At 38.2% G+C, this 22,826-nt stretch overlaps 1 protein-coding gene across 2 annotated transcripts in view; it reads right to left on the minus strand.

Moving 5' to 3' along the window:
* The window catches only part of AASS (aminoadipate-semialdehyde synthase), a 62,045-nt gene that overhangs the window by 17,612 nt on the left and 21,607 nt on the right, over nucleotides 1-22,826 (minus strand). For both annotated transcript variants that reach the window (XM_049641740.1, XM_049641741.1), the window contains 6 exons: nucleotides 22,197-22,319; nucleotides 21,696-21,807; nucleotides 6,061-6,120; nucleotides 5,830-5,897; nucleotides 3,066-3,187; nucleotides 2,752-2,878 (listed from right to left, as the gene is read on the minus strand). In XM_049641740.1, coding sequence (XP_049497697.1) covers nucleotides 2,752-2,878; nucleotides 3,066-3,187; nucleotides 5,830-5,897; nucleotides 6,061-6,120; nucleotides 21,696-21,807; nucleotides 22,197-22,319 — 612 coding nt within the window. The remainder of the gene's footprint in view (nucleotides 1-2,751; nucleotides 2,879-3,065; nucleotides 3,188-5,829; nucleotides 5,898-6,060; nucleotides 6,121-21,695; nucleotides 21,808-22,196; nucleotides 22,320-22,826) is intronic.

Below are 22,826 nucleotides of genomic sequence, written 5' to 3' on the forward strand. Positions count from 1 at the left end.
AAACTTCAGATTTTCTCTATTTTATATAAAACAAAACAATAAACCACCTCTGAGATACGTATGCCTCCTCAGGTTAGTAGAGTATTGCTACTTAGGGGCGCCTGGGTGGCTCAGTCGGTTGGGCATCCGACTTCAGCTCAGGTCATGATCTCGCGGTCCGTGAGTTCGAGCCCCACGTCGGGCTCTGTGCTGACAGCTCAGAGCCTGGAGCCTGCTTCGGATTCTGTGTCTCCCTCTCTCTGGCCCTCCCCCACTCACACTCCGTCTCACTCTCTCTCTCAAAAAATAAATAAACATTAAAACAAAATTTTAATGAAGTATTGCTACTTAGATTTATGATCATATGGAATACAATTGTGTACCTATTTTGCCAGTATCAATAGGAAAACTCTTAATGTCTGTCTTTTGGGTTTTTTAGCTTATTTATTTATTTTGAGAGAGATAAACAGAGAGAGAGAGAGAGAGAGAGAGAGAGAGAGAGAGAAAGAGAGAGAGAGAATCCCAAGCAAGCTACGCCCTGTCACCACAAATCTCACAAACCATGAGATTATGACCAGAACAGAAATCAAGTGTAGGACGCTTAATCGACTGACTCACCCAGGCGCCCCTGTTTTTTGGCTTTTTTAATCACAAAGAATTATTGCTAAACACAGTAGCCTCTAAAAGCCCATGAACAAAATAGTTGCAAGATTCTGTTGGAAAAATATTCACAGAAAATGTACAATGGCATCATCTTAAAAATTAAGTAGGGATTTTTTCCCCACATTCCCCACATTAAAGCCTTTCTTGATAAAAACTTTATCAAGATCTAATAACATTTTTAAACTCTGGCATAATCTGCACTAACCGAATAATATGCTGAGAACTAGAATGCCAGGACTTTGATTAATGGTGCCTGTTTTAGACAAAAGGATTTGCATTCATAACTCACTGAGTATGTAATATAGTACCTACTCAAAGGGACATACCTCTTCAGTTATTTGAGTTGACTCAAACCCAATTAATCCAAATAGTTGGAAATGCCACTTATTAAAACATACACAAAATACATATGGAATTTTCAAAGTAATTTATGAAACTCAATTACTACTTTGCATTAAATCATTAAAAACTAGAATTGCAAAATTAAAACCATGAGGATTTGACATACTATTATGAATTTTTTTGTGAAACATATTCTTTGTTCATTTTATTTTGGTGACCGCTGTGTTTTCATCAAAACACTCCTTCTCCAACTTAAAAAAATTTTTAATTATTAAAAGAACGGTACAGGATGTTCAACAACATTAACACTATTCAGCATGGAAACTCAACCAACTGAGAAAAACTAAATATAAAACAGATTTTGTTAACGCTAAATCTTATTCAAGGCCACCAGTTTGCTAAATTTTAAATTTTGCAACATATTAATAGATTATTATCTTGTCATATTTTGCTTCAGATTTAATTCCAAGTGTGTCTTATATGTTGTCTTTCTTTAAAGAAAAAAATGTTTTATTTAGGTACCTATGTGTGGTAAAACAGATTTCTTTGTTTTATTCAGGACGTTAGAACATTCCATTATGAATCATAATCACATCACTGATAGTCAAGGTCCATGGTCATTGGTGAATATTTGCCGAATAAAAATTATTGCACATTAAATTTGTATAAATAGAATAATATTTTAAGTGCCTAAAGTGAGACTTTAACTTAAATACATCAAGAGATAATGCACACGTTCCCACACAGAATTACCTCATTGTGTTTTTGCAGCCCCTTTTTTCTTTAAAGTAGAACATCACAGAACTTCCTCCCAAGATATCATTTTAATCTAATCTAACTATGAAAATGACTTAATTATGGATGAGCAGGTAATTTTCTTCCGTCCATCTTGGAAAAATCATATTCTAAGAACAAATGCTTATTCTCATCACTTTGGTATTTCAAAACTAGGTTTAATTATAGAGTGACTCTCATGTAGCTCTGTACCTAGAAGTTAGGTCTGCATTTTTATCAGTAATAAAAGCTATATTTCAAGATCTGTTCCTATGATAAGACTAAAAAATGGTCATAAGGCTAGAGAACCTACTTATGTTCACTTAAACTTTATAAGTTCAAAGGATAAAATGGCCACCAAAATAAATGAAACATGAAGACCTCTGACCCAGCAGCTCCACTTTTAGATAGATTTCCAATAGAAATGTATACATATGGCAATCAAAAGACAAATACTGAAATGTTCACAGCAACACAATTCATAATAGCCAAATTCCAGAAGCAATCTAAACACCCATCAACAGTCAAATGGATAATAATGGTATATTCACACAATGGAATGTTACATAGCAATGAAAATGAATAAACTATAATTATAAGCAACAACACAAACAACTCTCACAATCACAGTGTTAAAGAAAGAAGGCAGCCACAAATGAGGACAGACTGAGTGGTTCCAACTATACAAAGTTGAAAGCTAGCAAGAACTAATGTACGTGAGAAGCCATGATAGTGCTTACCCTTGGGGGATAGGGCTAATAATGGAATGGGACACATGGGTGGCTTCTGGAGTACTGTTACTCTGTGTTTGGATGTTAATGATGGTTACAAAGTGTGTTCATTGTGAAAATTCACTGAACTATACACTTATGATTTGGTCATATCTGGGTACACACTTCATTTGAAAGTTTACTTAGAGCAGAGAAAGAGAAAATAAGGAAAAAGAGAAATAACAACAAAATATATGGCCATCTTCTCTACCTAGATACTAACCTGATGACAAGGTCCTGTTTTGCCACCAAGGAGCTCAATTTCTCTTCTTGTTTACTAATGTCCATGCTAACAGGATTAATATTATATTTCTTGCCTAACTGTTCAGTTTGGTTCTTCATATCAGAGCCTATTTCAAGAATATAAAAGTCCAACTTTTAGATTTCCTTTCACTAATCAGAGAGTAAAACACATTTTAACAGCTCCAAAAAGAATTTCTCAAAGTTTAGAAACAAGATGGTCATCTGAAATTCACAGAGTAAGCACGTTTTGAAATCAGTTTTTCGTCTTCTGCTCTAAAACTTAGGGCTATTTACCTACTGTTATTTGTATACTGTCATCTCTTGACAGATATTCCAGTACAGGCTCAGATACATAACCAGATCCAAGAACCAAGACCTTTTTCTTGGTGCCCATTGAAAGTGATTGAGCAAGCTCCCTATAAATAAAAGAGGGGAGGAAGAGAAAATTTTAACAACAAAAGAAATTTAAATAACAAAATCTTTCTGTCCCCAAAACAAACCAAATCTTAGACCATGAAATGATAATTTTTCCCACATTTCTTACAACAAGAACCTCAACAGGAGTTCCTTATACCAACATTTTCCATTAATTATTTTAGATTTTGTATGATGAACAACAGACCCTGACCTCTCTGAAGTGACTGTCGGTGAACTTTCACGAATTCCCAACCACTACTGAGGTGCGATTCTGGACCACTGCCTGGCTTACTCACAACTGAGTGACCTGGTTTCACACTTTATCCTTCCAGGGGACATGATTTAAAACCATGCCAGGGGCTTTACATCAGAAACCCTATTTCCTCCTCACAACAATCTGAGGGGACAACAATCTGAGAAGGAGATTATTATTAGCCATATTAGGCATTACTTGTCATTTATCATTAGGGTCGCTTGAAAACAATTAAAACCATAGTTTTGAAATCACAAATGCCATGGGTTAAATGTAAAAACCTAAGATGAGTTACGAGGCAGGATTTTAATGCCTGAACAGTTTATTCTGTTGGAATTTGTCCCTTCCTGTCAGATTAACTCTCTGTCTTTCCTACAAATTATGACCTCCAAGACCGTGACTGTCTTGTTCATTTTTATAAACCCAGTAATGCTCAACAAATCTTGTCTTAAATATGGAAGATATTCATTAAAACTCTGTTGAATCAAATTCCCAGATACCAGTGTAAGACCATGGAAATGGCTTTGTGCCAGAGACGTAAGCAGAAGGCTCTGCTGTTGGAATCTTTTAGGTCAAGCTGTCTCTCAAACTTTAACCTTTCCGTTAATTATAAGTGAATACAAATAAATGTATCTTTTAATGCTTATTTATTCATTTTGAGAGAGGGAGTGTGTACGTGTATGCACGAGCGGGTTGCAGGGAGGAGGGGAAAAGAGAGAGAGGGAGAGAGAGAGAATCCCAAGCAGGCTCTGTGTTGCCAGTGCTAAGCCTGATGCAGGGCTTGATCCCATGAACTGTGAGACCATGACCTGAGCCAAAATCAAGAGTTAGACACTCAACCAACTGAACCACTCAGGCACTCCATGAATACAAATAAATTTAAATACAAAATGTCCCTGCCCCTCTTCACCCCAACACTCATGTTACTGATGAGGTGATTCTACTTTAACCTCTGTCCCCATCCATTTCAACCCCTAGAAGGGAACTAGTAATTTGGTTATTGTATATCCTTTCTAACAACACTTTCTATAGTCTATGTAAATAAATTACACTTTTGATGCCTAAAAATAAGATGTTCAAAATACATTTTTTAAAACTTGTTCCTACATTTTAATACTGTCCACCCCATGGGCAACCTCAAAGACTCCAGGTTAATAGTCATGGTGCTAAGTGATGAAGAGAACATTTGAATAATGAAGATATTTAAGATAACTTAAATTTCCTTTCAAAATACAATCTTCATTTTCAGTTTCCTGACAGAATATTCCATTAGGAAGGAGGGCAGGAAGTCCTAGCAGACTTGCTGCTACAAGAACAGTGTAACAGTGAAAACATCATTGTGACTGGTCATGTTAGACATGTTATTAGGATTAGCAATATAAGAGATCATCAGCAGATAAGAATCAAAAAATACAGAGAGTTATGAAAAACTAACACATGTGAAGTTTCCTAAGAAACTCTCCCATGGGCCTATAGTGCTAGCCACTTAAAAAAAATCACTCTTGCTATCTTATGCCAGAATATTTCAAGACACATAAAAAGTAACTATTAGAAAACTAACACAGATGGACAAGCACAGGAGTAGTATACTTGATCCTAGCAGATCTCGTTATTTCTTATAGATAGAAGAACTGAGAAAGAAGCTAAGGCAGTTTGTTTCTTTTTAATTTTTCCACTCTGGTCTCTCCTGAGAATTCAGTGCATGGGTTATTTTGTTAGATGTGAATAGACCAGTGGAGCAGATATAAACACAAATCAAGTGCAATCAGCTGAAGAGGACCAGAACATTCCAAAGAAATGTCAATGTTTTCAAATTCTGAAGAGTAAAATCAATTAAAGAAACAAGGGCCTTAGCTGAGTACTTTTCTAAGAGAACTATTCTCTTGGGTAGATTTACCACATTACTGTTTGGCATCTTCCTCCTAAGAAGAATCCCCAGGGAAAACTGACCTCTCACCATTTTCTTTCTTCACTACTTCTGTTAATTTCTAAATAAGAGCCCACTTATCTAAACATCATACTAAATGAAACAGAGTCCAAATCCTCAACTAGAAACCAGATTGAAAATACCACAAAAAAGGTTAGTGTGCTTATGTTCTTTGAGAAAACACCTGAGACATAACACTATGCAAAATTCTAGAGAAAGAACAAGGTGCTACCCAAAGGAGAACTTTTTGGACTCTACTTGCTTACATACAAGTCAACGCAGGAGATTAGAAAACCAAAATGATGTTCAGAGGAAAATAATTCCCACTGGTTTCAGCTAGTCACTTAGTTTGGATTTCCTATACTTAAAGACATTTTCAAAATTGTATAAGCCTAGTATCGTGAACTCACATAGAAACATTTAAAAATACTCAACAAATCCAAGATAAGAATAATGCTTACCTGTTCTCTCGGAGTTTCTGGATATATTTATATTTATCAGGCAATGTACCGTTGGATGTAATCACTGCCTAAATGTGTATGACACAAGACATTTCTTTAGTGTCCATATTTTAGACCCACAAACTTGGGCTTATGACTGACAGAGAACAAAGATGGAGAGAGTAAGGGAGAGAGGGAGAGAGGAAGGTAGTGGAAAAAATACATTCATGGAAAAAAACTATTATAACTTACGTCCCGCACCACTGGAGAAAAATTCTGACTTTCAAGAGGTTGTGTTGCATCTGATAATATCTGAAAGAAAAATGAGATTGGTAAGAGATAAATGACATTGCAAAGAAGGATTCTTGGTGTTTGTTTACATATTAAAATATTAGTCAAAGGAAAAAATAAGTTAGAAGAGTTTTCTAAAGAGCACTGAATATCAATAATTGGTAATAGAGGTCTACAGGCAATGGATTGTGCCCCCCAAGAACATACTATTTCAGTACAAGTTCCAATTTTAAAACTAAAATTTGATTATAATCATCTTTGCTTGTGGAAAACACAAAGTAGTTTATCCTTCCCCTCCAGTTAGATGTGTCATATTGAACATGCTACAAACATCACCACAAGCCGTGCAGCCATTGTCCCCACTCAGAAGGCCTGTATCCTATCCCAAAGGATAGACATTGTTCTATCAGAAGAGAGAATGGGTCTTCCAGACAAAAAGTCCCCAACCCTGCAATAGGGAGTCTACCTCACACCAAGATTAGTTCTATGTATGAGCACATCAGAATTTCAAAAGTGTCAGGGAAAATGGCTTGACCAAGTAGACCTCAAAAAGTCACCCAGTCTTCCCATTAATCTCACAAGAATGAGTCAGATGGCCAACAACAAAAGCCACATCTCTCATATTAACACCCCAGCATCCTTCTAATCCTCCTCCTTTCTTCCAAGATACCCAACTCCTGAGTAGATTGCCAAAGGGTAGAGGTCATATAAGTTAGTTTTATTGCTTCTGATGGTCAGGGCCTTAGGATCAGTGAGACAACCATTCCCTCCTTATCCTTTTAGGTTAAAGTCTAGAGCACTCACCCAGCTAAGAAAAGACAAAAATGTACCTGCCAGATACTGGCAGAAGAATATTTGTTTACTGTATTAAAATAAATATCAAAACTACTTTCATGTATCTAAAACATATGACACTTAGGCTATCTATTCCTGGGATACAGGCATTAAAAAAAAAAGATATATATATCTGTAAGGCAGGGCACCTTCGGGGAAGCTCATGGAATTGGGATACCTGCAGTCCTCCCACTGCTTGTTCTGCCCAGGCACCTATGGAGCACTCCCCGTCAGGCTGACTGCTTCACCTACCAGCCCTGCCTGCAGGCCAGGAGCCATTAGTAAATAAGATGAGATTTGAATTTCACTTGGCATATGGCTAAACCACTGAACTCTTTAGTATCTTCATTTTCTCTACTGTTTATCTCTAACTCTACAGCCTTACTTAGGCCTTACTGAGACCATGGGAACTACCTCCCATCTCTCGCCTTCCATTTACCTTCACTCTAAAACAAAAATGTGACCATTTCTTCTGTGTCTATTTGAAATCATTTACTAGCTTTCCGATACCCTCAGGATAAAGTCTCTAGCTCCCTATATGGCCTCCAAGACTCTCTATAGTCTGCTTCTCCAACCTCAATTCTCCCTTTTGTCTCATATTCAAAACTCAAGTCCTATTAACAGTGTGGAGCTGCTTATCTACATCAGCTTTCCCATGCCTCTGTACCAGGTGGATGTCTCACATGCTATTCCTCTACATGGAATTCTTACTCTTCATCCTCCAAGATATAGCTGAAGAACTGCCTCCTCTGTGAAGCCTTAATCAAAATCTGCCTCGAAGCACACCTTGAAGGTAAGAACTGCACTTCGGCATCTTACCTGTGCAATACAATGGTAAATATTCAATAAATATATTAGTGGATACATGCAATAATCATATGGATTTTTTCCAAGAAAATGAACTAAGTGTCTTGAGTCCACCTACAGAAAGGCAAACCTAAAAGACAACAAAAGGCTGCTTGCTGAATTATTATATTAACTGCCTTCCTTGCTAGAATTCAATCATGACAGAACTACAAGCACAAGGGTCCTAAAGCATATGGTATGCCTTGTCACTTTTACATATGCCACCTTTGAGAGCTCATCACGCTCTCCTAAATTAATTTCAAGCTATTTATCCCGGTGTTAAGACCCTTTGCAATATGGAACCAACATACTCCTTTTACTCTGTCAGACTTGACAGCTCACAGAAACCCTCTGTCAAATTAACTCCCACCTTTGCTCTCCTGTCTCCATCAGATAGTATGCCTCCCATTCCCATGCAAACGAACAGATCCTATACATCTACCAAGAGCCAGCTCAAATGTCACCTCTTTCATAAAACCTTTCTTGACTTTACCCAACAGGACAGAGCCTCACCCTCCACAACTCCATTAACATTTTTCTAATGATTGTCATATTCCACTTTATGGCAGCATTGCACACTTATCTCATTCCCTTCCTGGACCTCATCCTACTATAGGTCAGAAGGTATATTTTCATTTTCTTCAACCATATGTGTGCCTTGTTCCAGCAGACAATAACTATCTAATTAATTCAAGCGAAACAAACTTTTCTATTGGCTCAAAATGATAGCCTGTGCCCTGCAATGCCACAGGGTCTGAATCTTACGTCAAAAAGGAAAATACAGCTCCAATACAGTTATCAGACGAGAACAGAGACAAAATACTTAATATTTTAGTGGTAAGCAGATACACACAAATCAAGACTACAATAAATAGCCATACATTTTCACAAATGTCCACTGCTTATATATAATGCTGAGATAGATGCCCCTAAGAGAATCCCACCACACTGCCTGGAAGACTATTGTGATGTATAAAAGGAAAAATATGTGACAATTTAGAGAAGCCGGCTTAGTCACAGGCAATATCACCTGCCTCAGTCTGACCAAAACTCTCCAACACCTCACTGTCAGATATTTTTAACTTTGTCACATTGCCTAAGAGACTATCAAACTGCTGATTTAGTAAGCAAAAACATATCATCTTTTTAAATGGACATTTCCCTTCTATTTTTTTTTCATAATACAATGCCTTTATTTTTTATTTATTTGTCAATATATGAAGTTTATCGTCAAATTGGTTTCCATACAACACCCAGTGCTCATCCCAAAAGGTGCCCTCCTCAATACCCATCACCCACCCTCCCCTCCCTCCCACCCCCCACCAACCCTCAGTTTGTTCTCAGTTTTTAAGAGTCTCTTATGCTTTGGCTCTCTTCCCCTCTAACCTCTTTTTTTTTTTTTTTTTTTTTTTTTGGACATTTCCCTTCTAAACGATGGTGAATTAGATCTTTTCAGACCAATCCTCCCATTGAGTAAAACCAGGTAAAACATGAAAAGCCTCAATTTTTGTCTTCAAAGGATAGATAAAGAAAATTTTTTTTCTGGAAAGACAGCAGAATAGGAGGATCCTAAGCTCACCTTTTCCCACAGATACAACTAGATAACAAACACATCAGTTCAAATAACCCAGAAAACGACTTGTAGACTGGCAGAACAAACTCTCCACAGCTAAATGAAAAGAGGCCATATCAAAGAGGGTGGGAAGGGCTGAGACACAGGGACCTGCAGAACTTTCCACAGGAGGGAGGGACAACACAGGCACAGAGAGGGGAGAAAAACAGACTCTCACACTGGGAGCCCACACAGAAAAGATGAATCCCAGTAACATTTGGTTTTGAAAAACAAAGAGGCCGAATTTCACAGGTTCTTACAAGCACCAGGACTTAAAACCTGGAACTTTAAAAATCTGTTGGTTTGGCTCTGGGAGAGCCTGGAAGGCAAGATGAAACTGAGTCCCTACCCTTAAAGAGACAGCACAACAAAAAGCTCCAGTGAGACACAGCATAGAAGCAGCAGTCTGAAAATCGCCTGAGGTATATTGGAGGAAGATTTGTTTACTAATCTCAGAGTGCGAGCTGGAGAGACAAGGATCCATGAAAGACTTCTCTAGGAATGAAGGAGCTGGCCTGTGCAATTTCCCTGCCCCACCCCCCGGCTAAACACCGGGCCACCAGCTGAAAGCAGCATAACACATACACTCCTACCTCTCTTGCTAATAGTGTGCCCCACCCAAGTGTTCCCCTGCAGACACACCCCCTCAAGCCCAGCTTCAGCTGAATGTCTACTCCACAGAAGACCTGTGCAAGCCTTGCTAACACCCCACATCTGACACGTCGGGCTTCTGCGGATCCACCCCTTCCAATACACTCTTGGTCTGAGTCCATCCAAAGCAGTGCCACAAGCTTGGCAGGGTGCAAGCAGCCCTGACAGACCAGCAGTACTCCAAAGTGATGCGTACCTCAGGGAGAAAGAAAATGAACCACACATACTAGTCAGACTGCAGGCACAGCAGTGGGTTGGGGGCAGATAGCTGATCTGACTGCAGGCCCCACCCACTTATAAAAGCTTCCCAGGAGACAAAACAGGGAAAGCAAACTGCACCTCAGTGCTACTACATCTATGGCAAAAGCCAGGTCTGACCTAACTCCAGCTTAAGGCAGCCCCAGACAGACCTACTAACGTCACAGGGATCAAACCTTGCCCAAAACAGGCAAAGAGAGCCATTGCAGACAACTGGACTAAAGGAAAAAGCTGCTGAGCCACAACAGCAGAGTGCACGCAGCACACACAGGAGACATCCGTGAAGCGCCAGGTTCTGGGCAACAGGGGACATTGCACTACAGGGCCCTACAGGATCTCTTCTTCATAAGGCCACTACTTTCAAAAGCAAGAGATGTAGCTGACTTTCCTAACACATAAAAACAGACACAGAGAGTTAGACAAAATGAGGAGATAGAGTAATATGTCTCAGATGAAAGAACAGGATAAAACCAGAACAAGATAACCTAAGTGAAACAGAAATGAGTAATATGCTTAAGGAGACTTTAGCTAATGGCCACAAAGATACTCACTGGACTTGAGAAAAGAGTGGAGGGCCTCAGTGAGACCCTTAACAAAGAGATAGAAAACATAAAAAAGAACAAATCAGAGGTGAAGAACTCAATAATTGAAATTTAAAATACACTAGATGGAGAAGCGCCTGGGTGGCTCAGTCAGTTGAGCATCCGACTTTGGCTCAGGTCATGATCTTGCAGTCTGTGAGTTCAAGTCTTGCATTGGGGTCTGTGCTGACAGCTCACAGCGTGGAGCCTGCTTCAGATTCTGTGTCCCCCCTCTCTCTCTGTTCTTCCCCTGCTCATGCTCTGTCTCTCTCTGTCTCAAAAATAAATAAACATTAAAAAAAAATTTTTAAATACACTAGATGGAATAAATAGTGGTCTAGAGAAAGCAGAAGAAAATATCAGGGATCTGGAGGACAGATAACAATCAGCTTGATTGTTATCTATAAGCTAAGAGAAAAATAATAAGCAGATAAGAGAAAAATAATAATACAAAATGAAAATAGACTTAGGGAACTCAGCTACACAATCAAGTGTAATGCATCTGCATTATAGGGATCCCAGAAGAAGAGACAGAAAAGGGGAGCAGAACGTTTATTTGAAGAATAGCTTAAAACTTCTCTAATCTCAGGGAAGGAAACTGAAATCTAGATCCAAGAGGCACAGAAAGCCCCCAACAAAATCAACCCAAGGAGATCCACACAAAACCACATATAATTAAAATGGCAAAAAGTAGTGCCAAAGAGAGAATTTTACAAGCAGCAAGAGAAAAGAAAACATTTACATACAATGGAAACCTTATAAAGCTATCAGCAGATTTTTCACCAGAAACTTTGTAGGCCAAGGCTGCCCAGGTGGCTCAGTTGGTTAAGTGTCCGACTTCAGCTCAGGTCATAATCTCATGGTTTATGGGTTCGAGTCCTGTGTTGGGCTCTGTGCTGACAGCTCAGAGCCTGGAGCCTGCTTCAGATTCTGTGTCTCCCTCTCTCTCTCTGCTCCTCCCCGACTCACGCTTTCTCTCTCTCTCTCTCTCTCTCTCTCAAATAAATAAACATTTAAAAAGTTAAAAAAAAAAAAAAAAGAAGAAACTTTGTAGGCCAGAAGACAGTGGCATGATATAATCAAAGTAATGAAAGAAAAAAAACCTTCTGCCAAGAATTCTCTATCCAGCAAGTCTATAGTTCACAATAGAAGTAGAGATAAAGAGTTTCTCAGACAAACTAAAGGTAAAGGAATTCTGAGAGGCCTGGGTGGCTCAGTTAGTTAAACATCTGACTCTTGATTTCAGCTCAGGTCATGATCTCACAGTTGTGAAATTGAGCCCCACATCAGGCTCTGCACTGAACATGGAACCTGCTTAGGATTCTCTCTCTACCTCTGTCTCTGTCCCTTCCCCACTCATGCTCTCTCTCTCTTTCAAAATAAATAAACATTTTAAAATAAATAAAAGTGAAGGAATTCATGATCACCAAACCAGCCCTACAGGAAATATTAAAGGAGCCTCTTTGAGTGGAAAGGAAAGAACATAAGTGGGAGTAAGAAAAGTAGGAAGCACAAAAGCAGAAAAATTAAGTATATCTATAAAAATCAGTCAAGGAAATCACAAAATAAAAGGATGTAAAGTATGACACCATATACCTAAAATGTGGGAGAGAAAGGGGTAAAGAATGGGTTCAGACTTAAGTGGGCATCATCTTAATATAGACTGACATACACAGAAGATGTTATATACAAACTAAGTAAAAACCACAAATCAAAAATCAGTAATAGATATGCAAAAAAATAAAACAGAAAGAACCCAAATATACCACTAGGAAAAGTCAACTAGCCATTAAAGACAAGAGCAAAAGAAGAAAAAAAATAGAGAAGATCCTCAAAAACAACCATAAAACAACAAAATAGCAATAAATACATACCCATAAATAAATACTTTGAATGTAAATGGACTATTTGCTCCAATCAAAAGACATATGGTGACAGAATGGATAAAAAAGCAAGATCCATCTATACACTGCCCACAAGAGACTCACATCAGACCTAAAGACACATGCAGACTGAAAGTGAAGAAATACAAAATGTATCATGCAAACAGATGTGAAAACTGGGATAACAATACTTATATTGAACAGCAAAGACTTTAAAACAAAGACTGTAACAAGAGACAAAGAAGGACACTATATAATCATTCAGAAAACAATACAACAAGAAAATATAACAATTATAAATATGTATGCACCCAACATAGGAATACCCAAATACATAGAGCAATTAATAACAAACATAAAGGAAATAATTGATAGTCATACAACAACAGTAGGGGACTTCAACACCCAATTACATCAATGAGTAGATCATCCAAACAGAAATTCAACAAGGAAACAGTGTTTGAGTGACACATTGGACCAGATGGATCTAACAGATATGTTCAGACCATTCCATCCTAAAATAGCATAATACACATTATTTTCAAGTGCACATGGGACATTCTCCAGAATAGATCACATATTAGGCCACAAAACAATCTCAACAAATTCAAAAAGATGACATTCATACCATGTATCTTTTCTGACCACAACACTATGAAACTAGAAATCAACCACAAGAAAAAAATCTGGAAAGACCACATATGCATGGACATTACATAAAAAGCTGCTAAACAATGAATAGCTCAAAGAAGAAATCAAAGAGAAAATAAAAAAATACACAGAGACAGGGGCGCCTGGGTGGCTCAGTCTGAGCATCTGACTCTGGCTCAGGTCATGACCTTGCAGTTTGTGAGTTCGAGCCCTGCATTGTGCTCTGTGCCAAGAGCTCAGAGCCTGGAGCCTGCTTTGGATTCTGTGTCTCTTTCTCTCTCTGAATCTCCTCTACTTGCTCTCTGTCTCTCTCTGTCTCTCTGTCTCTATCTCTCTCTCTCTCAAAAAAAAAAAAAAAATACATGAAGACAAATTAAAATGCAAACACAATGGTCCAAAATCTTTGAGATGCAACATAAGCTGTTCTAAGAAGAAAGTTTATAACAATATAGGCCTATACCAAGAAGCAAGAAAAATCTCAAATAGAAAAATCTCAATCTCAGAGGAGCTAGAAAAAAAACAATAAACAAGACCCAAAACCAATAGAAGGAAAGAAATAATAAATACTAGAGCAGAAACAAACAAAATAGAAACAAACAAACAAAAACACAACAAACAATAGAACAGAGCAATGAAACCAGGAACTAGTTCTTTGAAAACACCAACAAAATTTTAACCAGACTCATCCAAAAAAAACAGAGAGAGAGAGAAACAAACAGAGAGGACTCAAATAAACAAAATCAGAAATAAAAGAGGAGAAATAACAACCAACACCAAAAAAATACAAATGACTAAAAGAATATTATGAAAAATATTATGAAAAATTATATGCCAACAAATAGACAAACTATAAGAAATGGATAAATTCTTGGGAACATATAACCTCCCAAAATTGAATCAGGAAGCAACAGAAAATTTGAACAGACCACTTATCAGCAATGAAATTGAATAAGTAATCAAAAAACTCCCAACAAACAGAAGTCCAAGATAAGATGGCTTCACAGGTGAATTCTACCAAACATTTAAAGAAGAGTCAATACCTATAGTCTTCTCAAACTATTCCAAAAAATAAAAGGGGAAGTATAGCTTCTAGGTTGATTCTATGAGGCCAGCATTACCCTGATACTAAAACTAGATAAACACACTACAAAAACAAAAACAAAAACAAAAAAACAACAACAACAACAAAAAACTACAGGCCAATATCCCTGATGAAAATAGATGCAAAAATCCTCAACAAAATATTAGCAAATAAAATCCAAAATATATTTAAAAAAATCATTCACCATGATCAAGTGGGATTTGTTTCTGGGATGCAAGCTTGGTTCAATATTTGCAAATCAGTGTGATACATCACATCAACAAAAGAAAAGAGAAAAATCATATGAATATTTCAATAGATGCAGGAAAACATATGACAAAGTACAACATCCATTGATTATAAAAACCCTTAACAAGATAAGTTTAGAGGGAACATACCTCAACAAAATAAAGGCCCTATATGAAAAACCCACAGCTAACATCACACTCAGTGGGGGGAAAATGAGAGCTTTTCCCTAAGGTTGGGAGCAAGACAAAGATGTCCACTTTCTCCATCTTTATTTAACATCGTACTGGAAGTCCTAGCCACATCAATGACATAAGAAAAAGGGATAAAAGCCATCTAAATTAAAAAGGAAGAAGCAAAACTTTCACTATTTGCAGATGACATGATACTATATATGGAAAACTCTAGAGACTCCACCAAGAAACTACTAGAACTGACACATGAATTCAGTAAGGTCATGGGATGCAAAATCGATGTACACAAATCCACTGCATTTCAATATACTAATAATGAAGCAGCAGAAACAGAAATTAAGAAATTCCATTTACCTTTGCGCCAAAAAGAATAAAATATCTAGCAATAAACTTAGGAGTTTATTACTGCTTAGGAGTTTATTATTAAACTTAGCAATAAGCTAGGAGGTGAAAGACGTGTACTATGAAAACTAGAAAACATTGATGAAAGAAACTGAAGATGGCACAAACAAATGGAAAGATATTTCATGCTCATGAACTGGAAAAACAAATATTATTAAAATGTGCATACTATCCCAAGCAATCTATAGGTTTAATGCAATCTCTATCAAAATACCAATAGTATTTTTCATAAAAGTAGAACAAACAATCCTAAAATTTTTATGGAACCACAAAAGACCCCAAATAGCCAAAACAATCTTAAAAAAGAAAACCAAAACTAGGGGTATGATAATCCCAGATTTCAAGTTACACTACAAAGCTGTTGTCATCAAAACAGTAAGGTATTGGCACAAAAGCAGACACACAGATCGACAGAACAAAATAGAGAGCCCAGAAAGAAACCCATAATCTTATAGTCAATTAATCTTTGACAAAGCAGGAAAGAATATCTAATGGGAAAAAGACAGCCTTTTCAACAAACAGTTTTTGGAGATAGCTATATGCAAAATAATGAAAATGGACCACTTTCTTACATCATACACAAAAATAAACTCAAAATGCACTAAGGACGTACATGTAATACCCTAAAGCTCAAAAATCCTAGAAGACAGCACAGGTAGTAATTTTTCCAACACTGGCCATAGCAACATTTTTCTAGATAAGTCTTCTAAGGCAAGGGAAACAAAAGCAAAAATAAACTATTGGGACTACATCAAAACAAAAATTTCTACACAGCAAAGGAAACAATCAACAGAACTAAAAGGCAACCTACTGAATGGGAGAAGATATTTGCAAATGACATTATCTCATAAAGGCTTAGTATTCAAAATATATAAAGAACTATATAACTCAACACCAAAACAAACAAATAAATAATCCAATTAAAAATGGGCAGAAGACATGAACAGACGTTTCTCCAAAGAAGATATACAGAAGGTCAACATGACACATGAAAAGATGCTCAACATCACTCATCATCAGGGGAATGCAAATCAAAACTGCAATGAGATATCACCTTACACCTGTCAGAATGGCTAAAATCATAAACACAAGAAACAACAAATGCTGGGAAGGGTGTGGAGAAAAAGGAACACTTGTGCACTGTTACTGTTGATGGGATTGCAAACTGGAGCAGCCACTGTGGAAAACAGTACAGAGGTTTCTCAGAAAATTAAAAATAGAACTACCATATGATCCAGTAATTCCACTACTGGGTATTTACCCAAAGAATATGACACCACAAATTTGAAAAGATATACACACCCCTATGTTTATTGCAGCATTATTTATAATAGACAAATCATGGAAGCAGCCCATCCATCCATTAATAGACGAATGGATAAAAAAGGTGTGGTGTATACACACACACACACACACACACACACACACACACACACTGAAATTTTACTCAGTCATAAAAAAGAATGAAATCCTTGGGTGCCTGGGTGGCTCAGTCGATTGAGCATCTGACTGCGGCTCAGGTCATGATCTCGCAGTTGGTGAGCTCAAGCTCCGCATCAGGCTGGCTGCTGTTAGCACAGAACCTGCTTCAGATCCTCTGTCTCTCTCTCTCTCTCTCTCTCTGCCCCTCCCCCTGCTTGTGCTCTCTCTCTCTCTCTCTCAAAAATAATAAATAATTATTTTAAAAAAGAATGAAATCCTGTCATTTGCAACAACATGGATGGAATCAAAGAATATAGTGCTAAGCAAAATAAGCCAGTCAGAGAAAGACAAATACCACATGGTTTTCCTCACATGTGGAATTAAGCAAACAAAGGAAAAAAGGAGACAAACCAAAAAATAAACTCTTAAATATAAAGAACAAACAGATGCTTACCAGGGGGAAGGTGGGTGAAGGGATGTATGAGCTAGGTCAATAGGATTAAGGGTACACTTACCAAAATGAGCACTGAGTAATGTTGAGAATTGTTGAATCACTACATTGTACACATGAAATAATATACTATTACATGTTAACTATACTGAAGTTAAAATTAAAAAAAAATTTTTTTTTTAATTTTTTTTTAACATTTATTTATTTTTGAGACAGAGAGAGACACAGCATGAACGGGGGAGGGGCAGAGAGAGAGGGAGACACAGAATTGGAAGCAGGCTCCAGGCTCTGAGCCATCAGCTCAGAGCCCGACGCGGGGCTCAAACTCACGGACCGCGAGATCGTGACCTGAGCTGAAGTCGGACGCTTAACCGACTGAGCCACCCAGGCGCCCCCAAAAAAATTTTAAGATAGATAAGGCTTGCTGCACCATAATTCTGGGGAAGGAAGCCCAAAGTGATGAGTCTGGCATCTGTCACCACTTTCCATGGGTGTAGTTGCCAATGTGGAAGTGGCAGCTGGGATGCAGAGAAACTGGGAAGGGCTTTTGGCCAACTTTAAATAATATTGTAATAAAAATTGGAGTTTCAGTTCTGCTGAAGGGGACCCCAGTCAATGCCAGATTTTCATTTGGGATCCTGAAAGACTGCATTTTCAAATGAATGATGAATTGAAAGACATCAGATTTCTAAACATCTAAAGCCTGGCTTTGCCCTTCTGTCACTGAACTGAGGTGATTTTCTCCCTGCCAGAAACAAAGGAAATCTTCTCTGGAGAAAATTACACGACATCCAAAGAGCCTCAAATCATCTCTACAATTTTACATACACAATATCCAGCATTCAATTAAAAATAAACATGCAGGGACACCTGGGTAGCTCAGTCAGTTAAGCATCCAACTCTTGGTTTTGGCTCAGATCATGATCTCACGGTTCTTGGGATCGAGCCCCATGTTTGGCTCTGCACTGACAATGTAGAGCCTGCTTGGTATTCTCTCTCTCCCTCTCTCTGTCCCTCCCCCCCTCACACATCCTCTCTCTTTCTCTCTCTGTCAAAATAAATAAAAACATTTAAAAAATAAAAATAAAAAACATGCATATTAAGTGATAAGAATTTACTGAAAACCAAGAAAAAAAACAAAGAACATAAACAAATCCAAGAAGTTTAATGGAATTATCAGAAGTGAGTTTAAACTTTCATGAATACTGTCAAAAAATAAAATAAAATTGTCCCCCCAAAAGGCAAAACTAATCCATACATACAAGTCAAGATAGTAGGTATCTTTTTTTTTAAATTGTTTTTGGGGTGCCTGGGTGGCTTGGCCGGTTAAGCGTCTGACTTCAGCTCAGGTCATGATCTCACGGTCTGTGAGTTCAAGCCCCGCGTCGGGCTCTGTGCTGACAGCTCAGAGCCTGGAGCCTGTTTCGGATTCTGTGTCTCCCTCTCTCTCTGCCCCTCCCCTGTTTGTGCTCTGTCTCTCTCTGTCTCAAAAATAAATAAACATTAAAAAAAAATTAAAAAAATAATAAAATTTTTTTATGTTTATTCATTTTTGAAAGACAGAGAGAGACAGAGCACAAGCAGGGATGGGGCAGAGAGAGAAGGGGACACAGAATCTGAAGCAGGCTCCAGGCTCTGAGCTGTCAGCACAGAGCCTGACGCGGGTCTCAAACTCACGAACCGTGAGATCATGACCTGAGCCGAAGTCGGATGCTCAACTGACTGAGCCACCCAGGCACCCCGATAGTAGTTATCTTTTGAAAGGAGAGCTGGGACAGTAGAGGGAGGGGTATAAGGGGATTTCTGGAATGCTAACATTGCTTTTTTTTTAAATCTACGTAGTGTTCACATGGGTGTCTTTTTGGTAATTTAACATGCTCTATACTTATGTATCACTTATATGTGACACTTTAATTTTCATGCTATTATATAATGTAAAAATATATATTGTTCTTTAATAAAAATTATATTTAATCAATGTACTTATCCCCCATCAATTACATAGGCTAACCCTGAATCACACTTTACTGGGAATTCATTAAACTGGCTTGCTTTTCTCCTAGTATCCATATGAGATCAACTCTACTGGATGAATACATTTTTAATGTTTATTTATTTATTTTGAGAGACAGAGAGAGACAGAGAGAGAGAGGGAGCAGGGGAGGGGCAGAGAGAGAGGAGAAAGAGAATTCTAAGCAGGCTCCACACTGTCGGCGCAGAGCCTGATGTGGGGCTCGAACCCACAAGATCATGAGATGGTGACCTGAGCCAAAATCAAGAGTCACACGCTCAGTTGACTGAGTCACCCAGGCACCCCAATGAATGGCAATTTTGATTAAAGACAAATAGGAATGAAAAGCTGTTGTAGGGTCCAATGGAAATACACTTATAACTGAAGTTTTGAAACGTAGTAATTTGTGAGTTGAAAATGGCTTATAAAAACTTTTTTAAGTGGTAAGTGATATTAGAGCAGTCATACAAAAACACATTTCAAGAAATTAACAGTCAAATCCATCCACAAGACAAACCAGGCCCATATAGAGGAAGAGTTGCACCGAAAACACACCATTTAAGCATTCAAAGAGATGAATTAAAGCCAAAGGCTCACCAACAGCTCTTCTACATACTCCAAAAGTCTACTAGAGTCCAGTTGATTCTATGTATTATGACTGGCGCATTTCATTTCAGGCCTGTGGGCAGCTCTAACGGACCATTCCTCCTGCAGATAACAACTACAAACTCTGGACAAAATACAAACAAAACCAACTACTTGAGGGCTTCCGAGAATGAAAAAATAGCGGGCAGTTTTTGGAGGAGCGTCAAAACTTGGAAGAAATAACCATCACAGTAGTTTCCTTTGCCCAGCCTTTGGCACTGCTCAGGATGGGCAACGTGGTGCAAAGACATAGAAACACGCAGCCAGCTCACTACTTTCTGATCTAAAAACAGGAATGGAACCCAGAGCAACCACAGCCTCCAGAATGTGAGGGGGGATGGCAGAGGGCACAGATTCGGAAAAAGCGAAGTCCAACTTTCATGTGAACCCTATTCCGAGTCTCAGCATAACCCCCAAACTGAGCATCTGCAGGTCAAGCAGCCCAAGGAAAGCAAAGAGCTGAACTTTTATTTGAGCTACTCCCCACCTCAGGTGAGACAGAGTTTTCAATTTAAAGCTAGCCAAATTAAATGCCTGCTAAAACACACAAAAAATCAACACTTTGAAGAGAAATGTAACGATCCAGAATCTCCACAGCATAGCTATCCACATCACCCATGACACACTCCAAAATTATTCAACTGGAGAAAACCAGGAAACTATGACCTGACCCATTTTCAAGGGAAAAGACAATCAATAAAGTTCAACCCCAAGCTGACCCAGAAACTGGGAAATATGATGCAAAGACTATAAAGTGGCTTTTCTAACTATGACTATGTGATAAAGAACAGTACATTCATAATGTATGAAAAAATAGAAATTCTCAACAGAGAAAGCGAGTATGAACGCTTAAAATAAATACTGGGGGGGCACCTGGGTGGCGCAGTCGGTTAAGCGTCCGACTTCAGCCAGGTCACGATCTCACGGTCCGTGAGTTTGAGCCCCGCGTCGGGCTCTGGGCTGATGGCTCGGAGCCTGGAGCCTGTTTCCGATTCTGTGTCTCCCTCTCTCTCTGTCCCTCCCCCGTTCATGCTCTGTCTCTCTCTGTCCCAAAAATAAAATAAACGTTGAAAAAAAAATTAAAAAAAAAAAAATAAATAAATAAAAATAAATAAATACTGGGGTGCCTGGGTGGATCAGTCAGTTGAGTGTCTGACTCTCGATTTGGGCTCAGGTCATGATCCCAGGGTGGCGGGATCGAGCCCCACCTCAGGCTCTATGCTTAAGCTTCTCTCTCCTGCTGCCTCTCTCTCCCACTCGTGTGCATACTCTCCCTCTCTCTTAAAAAAAAAAAAAAAAGAAAGATAAACACTGAAATAAGAGTGCTTATCTTTGGCAAACGAAATGGAATTTAGAGAACACGGTGTTTCGGCAGTCGATCATTGATTACAGAGAAAAATACACGACCACAACAAAAGCTGTCACTTAACTAAGCATTAGTGACTAACATCCAATAAGTCTCTGTATTTCTGATTTTTCAAATCTATTAATCACAGCACAGTAAGAATGTTCTCACATGCATTGACCTAGACGGCAGGAAGAGTGAAAAAAAGGAAAATCTTACCCCAGAGGCCACTTTCTTAACAAAATATGAATAATGGAAGATAAATGCTATTATAATTCACTATGAAGGCAGTTATTTAATTCTATTCCCCATGAGACAAGCTAGCAGAATATATAGAAGAGTGTCTATAAATACTTTTGAGGGAGGGTTGGCCTTCCATTTTACAACAGATTTCTTAGATATAGGAGACCAGATATCCCTAGGACCATGCTACAGTTCTGTCGAAAGCCACAGAATTGCTTTGGATGCTGCCAGTCAGCTTACCATTTCTTCAACGTAAGGGTAAAGCATGTCTCCAAAGTATTCTGTAGCTTCAATTGGAAGCTGTGCTGGCAGATTGTCAATGGAACACATCAGAATTCCCGAGCCTTCGACACTAGGAGAAGCGAGATGCTTTATTCAGATGTATACAGTGTTATCTGTAAGCTCTAACTTTCCCAGATGCCTAAACCATTGCATTTGTGTCATAATAATTTAAAACTGGGTATCAAAGTGTGTAAGAAAAGAAACAAGACTTTTCAACCAAAACCTCCCTTCTTCAGCCACCCATCTCCCATTTAAATATAGTATGCATGTATTTAAGTGTTTGAATTTGCATGTTGTTGTTTTTTTTACCAAATTTTTTAATATGTTTGAGCATATCTCTGGTATTTGCATAGCCTTCATAAAAATGTAAAATACTGAATACTTTAAACTACTATACCAAGGTAAGTAAGTGATGTATTATTATGTGTCTCTTATCATCTGCAGCCCCAGCAAACTTACCTGTCATGAATAATATGCTGGTCTGCATCATACATACAAAAGGGATGTTCTATCGTTGTACATTCAGTCATAAACTCTATAGATCCTCCTGTGTCAGCTGAAATGTCACATATTGCCACAAGTCTGAAAATAACATCAACACTCAGATGAAAGTGTGGAATTCTCAACAAGATTAAAAATGAATAGAAGTGAAAGGTGCTTGGAACAACTTTCAGTGTGGATGCCAAATATTTCCTGGGTTCTTCAGCTTTTTTCCCTACACTTCACTGTTCAGGACACTGTATCCTTCTAGGATATAGACAGTCTTCCCAAGATGAGTTTTAGTCTCCACACACAAAAATAAGGAGAAACAGAGGGGGAGGAGAAAAAATCAAAGTGGAAAACCCCTTCCCTAGAGAAATCACAGCAAACAGCCTAGTTAAAGTTAACCTATTTAGCCAGCTCTAAATAACTTATGAATATTTGATGACACTGTCTGCACCCTGCTTAGTGGCACAAGGTTTGTTCTGAGGGGGACTTTGCATGACCAATGATTACAGAACACACAGATACATTGTTCTTCATATAAGGTGAAGTCAGTGTGCCCCCTCGGAAGGTTTGGAATTGTAGGTAACTTTTGGTACAGTGGGG

The sequence above is a fragment of the Panthera uncia genome, chromosome A2 (assembly GCF_023721935.1).
Source record: "Panthera uncia isolate 11264 chromosome A2, Puncia_PCG_1.0, whole genome shotgun sequence".
Classification (NCBI taxonomy): domain Eukaryota; kingdom Metazoa; phylum Chordata; class Mammalia; order Carnivora; family Felidae; genus Panthera; species Panthera uncia.